The sequence below is a fragment of the Osmerus mordax genome, chromosome 10, assembly GCF_038355195.1.
Source record: "Osmerus mordax isolate fOsmMor3 chromosome 10, fOsmMor3.pri, whole genome shotgun sequence".
In the NCBI taxonomy this organism is placed as follows: Eukaryota; Metazoa; Chordata; class Actinopteri; order Osmeriformes; family Osmeridae; genus Osmerus; species Osmerus mordax.
In genome coordinates this window covers 8,518,784-8,531,151 of record NC_090059.1, presented here as the reverse complement: position 1 = coordinate 8,531,151, position 12,368 = coordinate 8,518,784, and the positions used below count along the sequence as shown (strand labels likewise).

General features: G+C 48.4%; 1 protein-coding gene across 2 annotated transcripts; it reads right to left on the bottom strand.

Annotated features, from left to right (window-relative positions):
* Positions 1–4,133: 4,133 nt before the first annotated feature.
* pmp22b (peripheral myelin protein 22b) lies at positions 4,134–11,904 on the bottom strand. Of its 2 annotated transcripts, none has more exons than XM_067245099.1 (5): positions 11,793–11,904; positions 10,923–11,013; positions 10,644–10,737; positions 6,907–7,047; positions 4,134–6,249 (listed from the first exon to the last, which is right to left on the bottom strand). In XM_067245099.1, the coding sequence occupies exons 2-5, from the start codon at positions 10,998–11,000 to the stop codon at positions 6,089–6,091; spliced, it is 474 nt and encodes a 157-aa protein (XP_067101200.1). In that variant the 5' UTR covers positions 11,001–11,013; positions 11,793–11,904; the 3' UTR covers positions 4,134–6,088. The 2 variants fall into 2 exon arrangements, with proteins under 2 accessions (XP_067101200.1, XP_067101201.1); XM_067245100.1 differs by having other exon boundaries at positions 11,797–11,903.
* Between the last annotated feature and the right edge of the window lie 464 nt (positions 11,905–12,368).

Genomic DNA, 12,368 nt, shown 5'->3' with positions numbered 1-12,368 from the left:
CATAAAAGACCCGTCAGTCCCTCGGCCCTCTGCGTGTCCATCCAGGACCATGCTTCACTGGGCCCAGAAAGGCTGCTCTGTCTTTTTGTCAGTCAATCTCTTGCTCTTGCGCTGCCCGCACAATGATAGGTCTGTGACTGCGCTCTCTCTCTCTCTCTCTTTTTATTTATTTTTCTCTTCCTCACCCTCTCCCTTTCTTTCTCTTTTCTCTTTTCTCTTTTCTTTTCCCTCTCTCTCTCTCTCTCTCTCTCTCTCTCTCTCTCTCTCTCTTTTCCGCACTCTCCCCCTCCCTCCCCCTTTCATCTGTCTCAAACCATCCTGTTTAGACATGCATCTGTGTGTGTGTGTGTGTGTGAGTGTGTGTGTGTGCGTGTGCTGCACGAATGTGCGTGCGCCTGTCAGCCAAATAGCAGGCATACAGAGTGCGTTGGCAGCGAACGCACTCCTGGCTATAATTAGCGATGGCAGCGAGCCAGTGTGATCAGCTCCATATAGCCCTGAGAGATTCCTAGCAAAGCAGAACCCCCCTTCAGAGGGGACCTGTTCACCCTTAAAAGCGGGCCGCGCGGAACCCCTTTTCCTCCGGCCCTGCGTGGCATGTAGCGGCCGTGCCCTTCGCGTACGGGCGCCCGCTCGTTCGCACGGCAACACGTATGTCGCGCGCCTGCCTCCCCCCCCGCTCCACAGATGTGGGGTCGTCGGAGGGAGGGGCCTCGAGGAGGGGGTCCATTGATCTTTTTGAACGACTCCCGCGCTTCAAACGGCCGAGAGCGCCCGTGTCTGAGCGAAGGCTCTTGTATTTCACAGAGAGGGACACCTACTCCATATTTATCAGTCAGATATCATAGCAGGACTGATGTTCCCCAGCTGCTGAAGGTACATTCCGGAACCTTTGAGTCACGCACTGACCTGTGTGTATAAACTGCGAGTGTCTATTTCCTGTATCAGCTGAATGGCCCCTGTTCCTCTGACTGGGTTGCCTCAGACACACACTTTTCCCTTTCATCGTCAATCAAATCATACCGGCTCCGGCCTCACTGTGTGTGTGTGTGAGTGTGTGTGTGTGTGTGTGTGTGTGTGTGTGTGTGTGTGTGTGTGAGATGCTGATGGATGATGCGGGGAGAAGTTGATTTACCAGATGAAGTCCCAGACTTCATCAAACCCCAGTGTGGCCTTTATGCCAAGGACGTGATGGACACCCTCAAGTTCAGAGGTCAGATGTGTGTTACGATGACCTTGGACTGTGATGTGACCTTGAGGTTAGGCTGGTGGGGCCCAGGAGGTGGTGGGGGCCTCGGGGTTGGGGGGAAGGGGGCAGTTTCAATAAGATGTGGGCCCATTCCTTTCACGACAGATGATGGATTGTTCGACAAAGGAGTTTTGGGAAAAAACTGGTTGCCCATGTTGATCTTTACTGCTGGACTGGGGGTAGGGCTAGGGCTAGGGCTAGGTCTAAGTTAAGCCTAAGGCTAAGCCTAAGGCTAAGGCTAAGGCTAAGGCTAGAACCGAGGACTTAGGATGGGGCCGAGGCTGAACATTGGGCAGGCATGGATCTGAGGCTGAGGCTGGATCTGAGGCTGGGGCTGAGGCTGGATCTGAGGCTGGGGCTGGATCTGAATCTGGGACTGAGGCAGGGTCTGGGGCTGCGGCTGAGGCTGGATCTGAGGCTAGGGCTGGATCTGAGGCTAGGGCTGGGGCTGGGGCTGGATCTGAGGCTTGAACTGAGGTTGGACATTGGGCTTACATGTGCTGGTTTGCAGGCTCAGGTTAAAGCACATGGAATGTGCATGGATGTATGACATGCAATGTATGTGTGTGTGCATGCGTGTGTGTGTGTATCAGTTTGCATGCATGCATGGCTGGTTTGTGCAGTGAGTGTGCACCGGAGCACCACCACGTGCTGGTTAGCAGGCTCAGGTTAAAGCACGAGAGGTCAGATCCCAGAGTGTTCTAATCTTAGCCAGTTACACATGGTTGCCCCTCCAGACCTTTCACTCTGGCATGTTTTTAATGAAGACAGAAGATATTTAAAGCTACAAATGAGCCTGTGGGAGGCACCAGGACTGGTGATTGCAGGCAGATGGTGACGGGCCAGAGGCGGAGCCCTCCTCCTACCCCCCTGACCCCCCACCCCCACCCTGTACCCCCCTCTCAGACCCCCACTCCCCACCTCTTGCCCCCAGTCCGCCCCCATCCCCCCCGAAAGAAAACCTATTTACATTCATGAGCCTTAATTGCGTGCGTTGCGTCGCACCCCGGCGGTCTGGTGATGTCAGGGCTGTCACCGCTCCCCCTCCTCCACCCGCGCCCCCCAAAGGAGGCCTGACAGATGAAGGCGGACCTTCTGTTTGCATCTCGTCTTATTGTGTTCCAGAAATTAGTAAAATATCTTCCCGACAGAGAAGGGGCGGATGGAGAGAGTGTGTGTGTGTGTGTGTGTGTGTGTGTGTGTGAATGTGAATGTGGGAAGGAAGGTGGTGGTGGTGGGGGGGGGGCATTGGGGTGGGCTAGCCTGGGACAGCAAAGGGAGGGCGGAACATTAAATGGGGGAAAAGTGATTATTTCTCAGTCTTGTTCTTGCCTGTGACCCGTAACGATCACAGCCCAGCAGATTGGAAACGTAGAGTAGTTGATATAAATCCTGTGTGTACTTCTTTCAGGAATATAGTTGAGTTTTAGATTTTCTGTTTGGGGGTATTGTGTCCCCAAGGCTTCGCCTTCATTAATGCTGCCTGGAATATCAAGTGTTGCAGAGTCACGTCATTCTGCGTTGCTCTGTCATCATCACATACATAATGTGACATGGCCAGACCATTGTCTCAGATGGACTCAAAACACAACACCATTATGGTCACGTGACGTGTATGTCTGGTGTCTGTCTGGTCTGTTGCAGTGCACACACGCCTTCATCTGTGTCCAATCAGATTACAGTGACAGTGACACTCACTCCCTCCCCCAGTTCAGTGATTGTAGAGAGGTGGAGATGAGGAGCATATATTCTCATCCCGCCATCACCTACCTCAACAGTAGCCGTTGGCACGTTGGGCTTCCAGTGGCATGTCTCTCTCTGTCTCCTCGCCCTACTCTCCCCCAACTTCCCCTTTCATCTGTCTCAAACCATCCAGTATAGTCATGCATCTGTGCGTGTGTTGTTTGTGTGTGTGTGTGTGTGTGTGTGGGGGGGGGGGGTCAGCCCATAAACCCTCCATAATGAGACAACAGAGTAGGAGCGTTCATTAGTCTGACGGGGGGCTGATGGAGGCGGTCCCATAAGCATCATCGCTGATGCCATTAGCGAGGTTTACAGCACACATTCATGCAAATGACTGGGCTTCTCCCCCACACACACTGCTCCAGTCAGTCTAATGATCACTAGCTGAGTTAATGACCTCTAACGCACTTCAATAAGACAAAACGATCTGTGAATCTCAGGGGAGAGATTTGGTAAATCCTCCCCCTTCTCCGCCTTAGCATGTCTAGTAACCAAAACGCATTAGTTCCAAGAAAATGGCTAAATACAGTAATACTCACAGCTCACCACAAGGTGGTAGTCTACCCCTGCTCAACAACGTAAAAAACAAGGTATTTGTACTGTTATGAGCATCTTTTGCCACAAGATGGCGCTCAACACTTGGAATGACTAAAATGCAGTGACCTCGTTTCACCCAGAGCGATTTCAAATATGTTTGGAGGAGACACAGTGGGTCAGTGTGACCTTTCAGACTCGCAGCAAGATTCCAGCCTTCCAGTGGAGTCCTCTTTCATGGATTTATTTACAGTGAGTTGCTTCTGAACAGTCACTTCTATGTGAGAATGTGACAAAATCGTTTTTGAAATGTTTTCCTGTTTCTGTATCACCAGGCCTAAAAACCTTACAGGCCTACAAATACTTGTATTTGAGTTGCAAATCAAATGTAAACCAGATGCTTTTAAATGTAAAACAATATCATTTAAAACATGGTTTACATTCACTTAATGAGTTTCTGAGTGTATTATTCTGCTTTGTCACGTTCATGCAATGATGCCGAGTTTGGTTTTGTTTGAGACTCCAACCCCCTTTGCAGAAATCATCTTGGCAATTTCTGTAGTTGCAAACCAATCAGCAGTTAAAAGGAACAAAAGAGATCCAGAGCCATGATTTGAAACTTTATTGGTTAAAACGAGCAAAGCTTTGGTACAGAGAGAAGTCTTCTTTTAAAGACGCAGAGGTCTCTTCGAGCTCAGTTTTTGTACATACAGTATTAGTCCCCAGGCAAGACTGTGAAACAGAGAACAGCAAGTAGACAGATACAGTAAATCTGTGTCTAGGTTATTACACCTCTTACATCTAAGCTATTCATCTCATGGGAGACGTAAACGGTCGCCAGATAAATGCCACCAGCAGTGTACGAGAGGCGTCCAGGGGTGAAAGCGTCACACTAGCAGGAGGATCGCAAGGACTGTGAACTGATGGCCCTGTCACGACTGAGGCCATGGCCTGTGACTCTGGTCACATAGCTGCTGTATCCGTCACAGACCACGGACACACTGGGTAAGTACCGACCTTCAGACACCTGGGTGGAAGACTATTAGCCAACGGGCAAGGACTCCGAGAAGGCATGACAACCGCAGTGTCCTTTCATGTACAAGAACGTTTATTGTAGCACAGCACAGTGTTAATGTGAACTCTCGCTAAATGCCTAGGAATACACGATCACACACTGTGAGTAGACACACGCCAAATTTAGGAGCTTTTGTGGTTTTATTGAATTCATACTGGACTGTCATAGACGTGATATTACTAACATGACATCAATAGAAGTATTTACCAACAAAAAAAAAGAAATTAAAATTCTGCATTTCAGTGGGCAGTGGCCGCAGCAAGTCAAACTTCAAGTATGTGAAACAGACAATTTTGTAACAAAACTGCACCCTGCTTGTCTTTTCCTTCCGTTTTCCCGTCAGTCAGGGCGGTTAGACTGTATGTGAGGTCTCTGGTAGTTATGTTAAGCAGTATGGAAGCCAACATCAGTGTAGCTAGGGCAGCGATACCCCAGCTGTCTTTAGTGTTCTTGGAGACAGCACGCAGTGTTTACTGTGACTGTGCATCCAGCCCAAACAGGACCCTGTCACCGTCACCATGGTGATGAGTGACAGTAGTTCCGAGTGGGCAGACGATCCCGGATGGTGTGTGGTTATCATCCCCCCTATAAGTCATAGTTCGACACGTTTGGGTTCGATCCTGACCATTCTGATGATTCCTTAAGATAATTTGGTTTCAGATTGTATATTTGCAATGTCTGGAGACCAACAAGCCCAAGTAAAGTTTGGCGTCTCTTTCAATGAAGATGTGGATCGGCACATTACAGTCAAGTCTACCTCTTCTACCGTGTCACTGACTCAAGTTATGTTACTTCATGACAGAACTTAGGTTTTTTAACGACCGCATAATGACGCTAAATGATTGCTATCAGTAATAGGAATGGTAAATACATAGCACCATCTTTTGAAATTAAGAAATACAAAAATAATGAAAATAAAAAAGCTAAAACTTGTCATTTCACAAACAGAGCCCGGGTTGAGTGGTTAGATTGAAACCTCTTTGGTTGTCGTCTGTCTTCCATTTGTAAAGCAAGCTCGGTAATACAAACACGTCCTAGCTTTCTATTTTATACATGCACTTTGATTAAAATACTTCAAAAACATATATTTGTTTCTACCAATCCATTGTTAGCTTACCAAAACAGATTAAAATCGAACGTCTAATATTCTGTCATTACAAACAAATACTTAGGCACTTTATCAGCTGAAACAAAACAAGCTTGAGTATCTCCATTGACAGAGCAACACAACAATACTATGTACACGTATGTAAAAAGTGTTATAAATAGGTTTTAAACCATAGATACTATATACATCTTCAAATTCAGACACTGTGGATTGTTTCCGTGTGGGTTTTGCGTGGCTGTGTTGTGTCAGTCACCCTCGTTGGGATCAGGGTGGGTCTTGCCCGTGTGGAGGGACACCAGTGGGGAGGGAGGGGGACGGGGGGGCTATTCTTCTGGGGGGGGGGGCGGGGAGAGGGGGGGGGGGGGGGGGGCGAAGGGTCTCATTCTCGCTTTCTCAAGATGACGTAGATGAGTCCGCTGATGAAGGCCAGGGGGAACGCCACCCAGGCCAGGATGTAGGAGAAGCCGAAGGAGGAGGTCTCGGGCACCCACTCTGGATTCATCACCGTGTAGATGATGGCCCCGCTCATCACAAACAAGCCTGGGGGAGAGGAGAACAGAGGAGAGGAGAAGAGAGGAGGAGAGGAGGAGTAGGAAGAGAGGTGAGGAGAGGAGAGAAAATAGAACATCAAATCTTCCGCTGTTTGTGACCTGAGATCAAATTCCCCCCGTGTCATTATGAGTTGTCTGTTCTGTATTGTTTGTCCTAGGATGAACCATTGTCTCTATGGGGGAGGAGGTCGGGAGGCCGGGGGGAGGGGGGGGGGGGGGGGGGGGCATTTGAACACTGGCATGGCGCCAACGCGGCCCTGCCGTCCTGACATTTGAGCTGGAGCGGCTGGCGCCGTACCCACCCCCGTGGGGTGAGTGGGCACCTGAGCGCCGGCCTTTGTGCTCTGCCCTCCCTCAGGTTTCCCCTGTCGGCAGCGTCTGTCTGGGGTGTGGAGGGCACAGCAGCCTGACAGTCCCTTCACGCCTTCACCAGGACAAGCCAGAATAAGCTCTCACGCACACACTAAACTCACAGCCTCACAATTCCTCAATTGATGCCACGCTGTCTAATTGTCTTGTACGTGTGTGTGCGTGCGTGTTTGTACTCTGGGCTGGGAAATAGTTTGATCTGATACCCTTGGACGACAACAAAGATGTCTCTGTGTGTTTGGGTGGTTGCCGTGGCAGCAGATAGCCATTTACTCACTGGCCAGGATCTGGAAGATTCCGGTAAGGAAGAAGCGTCCGCCCTTCTGCAGGGTGAAGAGCTGGCAGAAGAACATGAAGAGAGACAGGAGGCTGAAGATGATGGACAGGATCATCAGGGCCTGAACTGCCTGGATCCACTCTGAGAGATAGAATGAGAGAGAGAGAGAGAGAGAGAGAGAGAGAGAGAGTGAGAGAGAGAGAGAGAGAGAGAGAGAAGGAAGGAGAGAGAGAAAGTGACATAGAGAGAGGGGGAGAGAGGGGAAACAATTGTTTTACAAATGCAACAACAATTCAGCCTTGGTAATGACATTTTACCCGGTAACAAAATCTGTTTGGTTGTGACAAGGTCACTTTCCAAGCAGCCAGTCCTCCAGTTCTCTGTCCGGGCGAGTTTGACTAAAATGACCTGGAAGGACCTGCAGCTCGGAAAATGGCAACACTGGGGCCTGTTCTTCCTGGAAGCCTTAATGGATCCGCCGTAATGGTGCCAAGGTATCCTGTTCCTGAAAGCAGAATTGCGAGTCTACAGAACCCTCAGACACTGTCTAAAATATTGATCCTCTCCTCTTCTATTCCTCCCTCCCTCCTCCCTCTCCTCTGCTCTGGCCCCCGCCTCCCCTCAAGGCCAGGTTAACCCTTCAGTCACCTGGGCTGATGGGCAGAGTGTCCCTGCTCTCGTATCTCTACGAAGGGGTTGTGGGGGAGGGGTTGTGGGGGGCTTGGCAGCCTTGGAATCCCAGGATTTAGAAGTGGGTCTATTTCTTGTCTGCACGGAATGGGAGTCGTGTATGTGTGTGTGTGTGGCAGGGGGGAGGGGGGGGGGGATTCTGGGGATTCTCTAGAGCTCATCTGCTTAGGTTGAAAACACACCTGCCACCATGGCGGCCTATAAGGTCAGCCAACCAACACTTACCAGACAGGCGTGGTCTCTGCTTTTGAGTCGAATAGATTCTCACATCCCCCTAACAGGTGTCTGTGACTTTGGTCAAGCTCCAGTGATGTAAATCATCATAGGAGTTGTTATTGTTATTACTGAGGCTTCCGGAGATTAGCAGGGTTGTTCACAGGTTAGATAAGAAGACCAGAAGCACTGTGTACTATAAACACCCCTATTATTATTTATTACATGTTCGGTCAACATCCAGTTATGAAACAATCATCGTTTTTCCTGGAGACAGAGATAAATCGTATCCTGAAAAACAACTGCTTGATTTAATGGGTTCAGTCATTCCCCAGACAAAAATGATGTGTCTCACGCCCATCCAGGGAAATCTGACTCGACAACCAAGCCCAAATCTACAGGCAGTAGCCTTGGTCCAGAACCAGAAACAGTCACCAATGTCCTTGTCAAAAGGATGTAACATCAAGTGGATGTCATACAGGAATCCATTGTTATACAATACTCTAAAATGCCTTCTCTTGATTTGGCATTTGTTATATGCTCACCTATAAATACCTTCTCACATCTGTGTCGGGAGATAAACAGACACGCTCTCTTCCTTCCTGTCGGCAAACTGGCAGCGCATATGTCACACGGGCCATTTCCTGGTTTGACGTAGAAAGTTCTGTGCCCGAAATATCTCAGTTAACGGACTGGAGCATCCAACTCTTTGCAGTTAATCCTTGCTGCAGAGTCTATACACACACAATGGTACAATGACCCGCATTTCATATTTATATACTGCAAAGCCACCATTCTGCAGATACAGTATGTGGAACAGGAAGATGAAGGATTGTTTCCTGCTGGTTCTGTCTGCGTAGCATCTTCTCTGGTGAGTCACAGTGTCAACACTGTGGTTTCCAGTAGAGTGGGTTCTTACAGCAAAACGCAGCTGTTTGTTTGGGCGGTGCAATGAGTCCTATTCGCGTGGCTCGAGTGAACGCCTTCATCCACGCACATGGGTCAGAGCAGGCTGCGACCTTTGAACCGAAGCATCAACGAAACCATTGGATGGAAGATTGTCATGAAATATGTTTCGGGAGTAAATTCCCAGGAGAGCTGCTGCAGTAAGCAAACTCTGCAAAGCAACCAACCTCAAAACAACAAGGTTTAGACCTCCAGGGCTCTGACACACCCTGTGAGTCTAAACAGCATGTACATAGAGTCAATACTGAGTCCAACCAGCCTGTACATAGAGTCCAGACGTACATGGGCCCAGTTCTGCGCCCCTCATGGTAGGGGCTGCCAACCCGAGAACATGAGGCGTGGCTCTGCGTGGCCACCAAACGCCCCGACCTCCCCCTCCTCCCCTCTCTTCCCCGGCGCTGATGCCAGCGCACGTTCTTGAACACAGGGTGCGTCAGAGGTGTAATGAGAGCGAGGCAAACAAACCGACCCTGTCTCAGTGACACAACACACGGATCTGGCCTGGCCTGGACCACTCATTCTAGACACATGACATCATCGCCAAGCGTGCACCGGTTACAGCCTGATAAGTCTGCAGCCGGGGCTGAAAAACCTCCTGCACTGCTTGGACCGGGCTAACTTCTGAACAAGATTAGCGTTTGACAATCGTACACGCTCTTACGATTATTGTTCTGAAAGACCGATTAAGACAGGTGGCTGAGGGGTTAGGGAGTCGGGCTAGTAAGGTTCGATTCCTGGCTGTGCAAAATGATGTTGTGTCCTTGGGCAAGGCACTTCACCCTACTTGCCTCGGGGGAATGTCCCTGTACTTACTGTAAGTCGCTCTGGATAAGAGCGTCTGCTAAATGACTAAATGTAAATGTAAAAGCAAATGTCAGTGTTCATTTAGCACCAGGAGTGTATTATAGATTTTCATCTGAGTGAATATGAAACCTTTTTTTTCAAAGTTCATTCTTCGTTATGTTCTAGACACACATAGCTCAGGAACAGGGCCTGGATGGTGACATAACGACACAGTGAGCTGCTGCCTGGTTTCTCTCACCATCCAAGCAGTTAGGCCGGGATCTAAATCTGTCTCAGTGTCCACAGCTGCTCTCTCTCTCTCCCTCTCCCTCTCCCTCTCCCTCTCCCTCTCCCTCTCCCTCTCCCTCTCTCCCTCTCTCCCTCTCTCTCTCCCTCCCTCTCCCTCTCTCTCTCTCTCTCTCTCTCTCTCCCCCTCTCTCTCGTTCTGCTAACGAACTGTCGGTGCGTACAATCTGATACATGGGTGTGGCTGGGGCTGTCAGCACACCATGTCCTGCGTAAGGTGGTCCAAGGCCTCCCTGCATGTGCACAGACACACACAAGCACGCATGCATGCATGCATATAAGCATACACACACACGCGCACATACATCACTTTAAATACCCAGCGGCGCCCCACCCGGTACCTCCCTAAACCTCTTTCCCTCCACTACGGACTCCACAACACAGGGCCTGAATATGGACATCACACCATGACTATTTATACAGGGGCGAGCCTATGAAATGAGAGCTCTCACTTGCAGGTTCACATTCTCAACCCTAGATGGCAGCCTAGCGACGCAGCACTCAAGACACGCCCACCAGAGCGTGGTAAACAGGAGAGTAGCATTGGGGCAGCCGTGTTCCAAAGTGCAGGCCCTCCTCTACGTCTGTGCTCGATGTTCGACGGCTTGCTCAACATAGACGGCGGTTACCGTACCGTAAGTCGAATGTGAGAATACAATATGGGCCAGAATGGGCTTTTCCTGAGTGTTTATGCTTTCAGACAAGACCACCACCATTCACAGATACTGGAGAGAATGCCAGGGGAACATTGGGAGCAGGAACCAGGGTCACCATCTTACCTCCGCTAGATGCAGGGTCACAGTGGTATCTGCCATTGAAAGTAGTGCAGTTAGTCCACAAGTCTGAGGTGTACGTGTTCTCAGTTGTCCAAACCTTTAACAAAGAGTACGCACAGTTTAGGAATACGAGAAAAGTCAACTTTAAAATGAGATTGAAATGCATGTTGTTGTTTCATTTGAAATCCAGGTATGTGTGATGTTTGACATATTGTGTAAATGTGTACATAGCGAGATAAGAGATAAGCCTCAATGTCTACATTGATTACATGATTTACTCACGCTGACAATTGTTGACACGAACAGCAGAACCAGGGCTGCAACGTGCAGAATGATGATTCCGAATAGTAACAGCAGCATCTTTCAAGAGTAGCTGGACATAAATGAAGAGCAGAGTCAATGTGTCAGATTAGTGGGACATGGGTGTGTCGTTGTAGTACCCACTCCCAAACACGCTGCAGCGCCGTTTGCGAAATCTTATCTGGACCGTGGAATGCCACTCAGATACGACCGTTCTAAAAGTAAAAGTGTTTATGTCCAGCCTGTATTAACTTGTAGTGGTCTTGTAATGTCTAAAATTGTTCTGAAAATATGCAATTTCTTTCCATAACGGAAAATTTGATTATATTTTGGCTATATAATCTAAGCGCTAAAATAAGCATAAATTAAACACAGCCTACATTTGACAAATAATGGGCCAATTTACCCCCCCAAAACCATGACTTTGGAAATCACAGAAATAACAAGGCACTGTTTTTTAGCTCAACGCCCATCCCTGTATAATCAGAGGTTAAAACAAACAAGCATATCGAATCGTGGTTCTGCAGGTTAAAAGTTAATGCACTTCTTTAAAATAATCCAGTGTCATGTTAATTTTGTAGGTCGTCAATGCAATGATGGTATAGTAATAACTTAACAGCAATAATGCAATGCTATTCTTTCGGATTTATAGTAGCCTGTAGCGTGAGCGGCTCGCAGTCGCTCAACCGAACGAGTTGCTGTAGTCAATTGACTACAGCCCGGTTCATTTTATCAGTCAGCACCACATATTGTATGCATATGTATAGGCTACTAAACCACAGATTGTATGCATGGCAATTATATTATCTTGCATAAACATTTCGTACACAACAAGGACTTATGCTTACTTACTTACGAGTGATTGTTATTCCACACACAGCCAAAAAGGTTCAAGCAGAACGGTCAAAACTAAGTTCCCCAACGCAGTCCTAGTGTAGTCCCTCTCTCTGTCTGAAGTCCTGCTCACTAAATTGATGCCAGGGCTTGCGCTGCTGTTATAAAGTTTCTCATTATGGAAAGACAACGCCCAGCGCGCGTCGCTACGTCAGGGAGTGCCCCCTCGGTGACAGACAGAGGGTTCCCAATATATCTCCACGAGACAGCTTGCGTAATTACGCAGGAAAGCCGGCTGTAAGTTACTCATACGTATGAAATTTCCCCACACTTTGTTTGGTTCTCATGGAAACAAAACGGACCTGGAATTCCAGGTATGTAATAATGTTTCTCTTCTGAAGATTCATCGTAAGCTAGGGCACTGATAAGAAAGTAAAAACGTAGTCATGTACAAGTATCCCTGCCCTAAGATAACAACTAATAGATGGATATATTACTTTCTACTGATATCTAAGAGGGTATACACGTATTGCTTAAAATACTGACTTGTGGTGTTGTACTGTGCCAAAACCACAAGTCATTGTATAATCAGTA

Bases quoted from the DNA above. Each gene is read 5' to 3' on its own strand.
- pmp22b (XM_067245099.1), bottom strand. From the start codon at position 11,000: ATGCTGCTGTTACTATTCGGAATCATCATTCTGCACGTTGCAGCCCTG. The intron at 10,738-10,922 runs GTGAGTAAATCA...TCTTTGTTAAAG, and splicing joins TCGTGTCAACAATTGTCAGC to GTTTGGACAACTGAGAACAC. The intron at 6,250-6,906 runs GTGAGTAAATGG...CCTCTCCCCCAG, and splicing joins AATCTTCCAGATCCTGGCCA to GCTTGTTTGTGATGAGCGGG.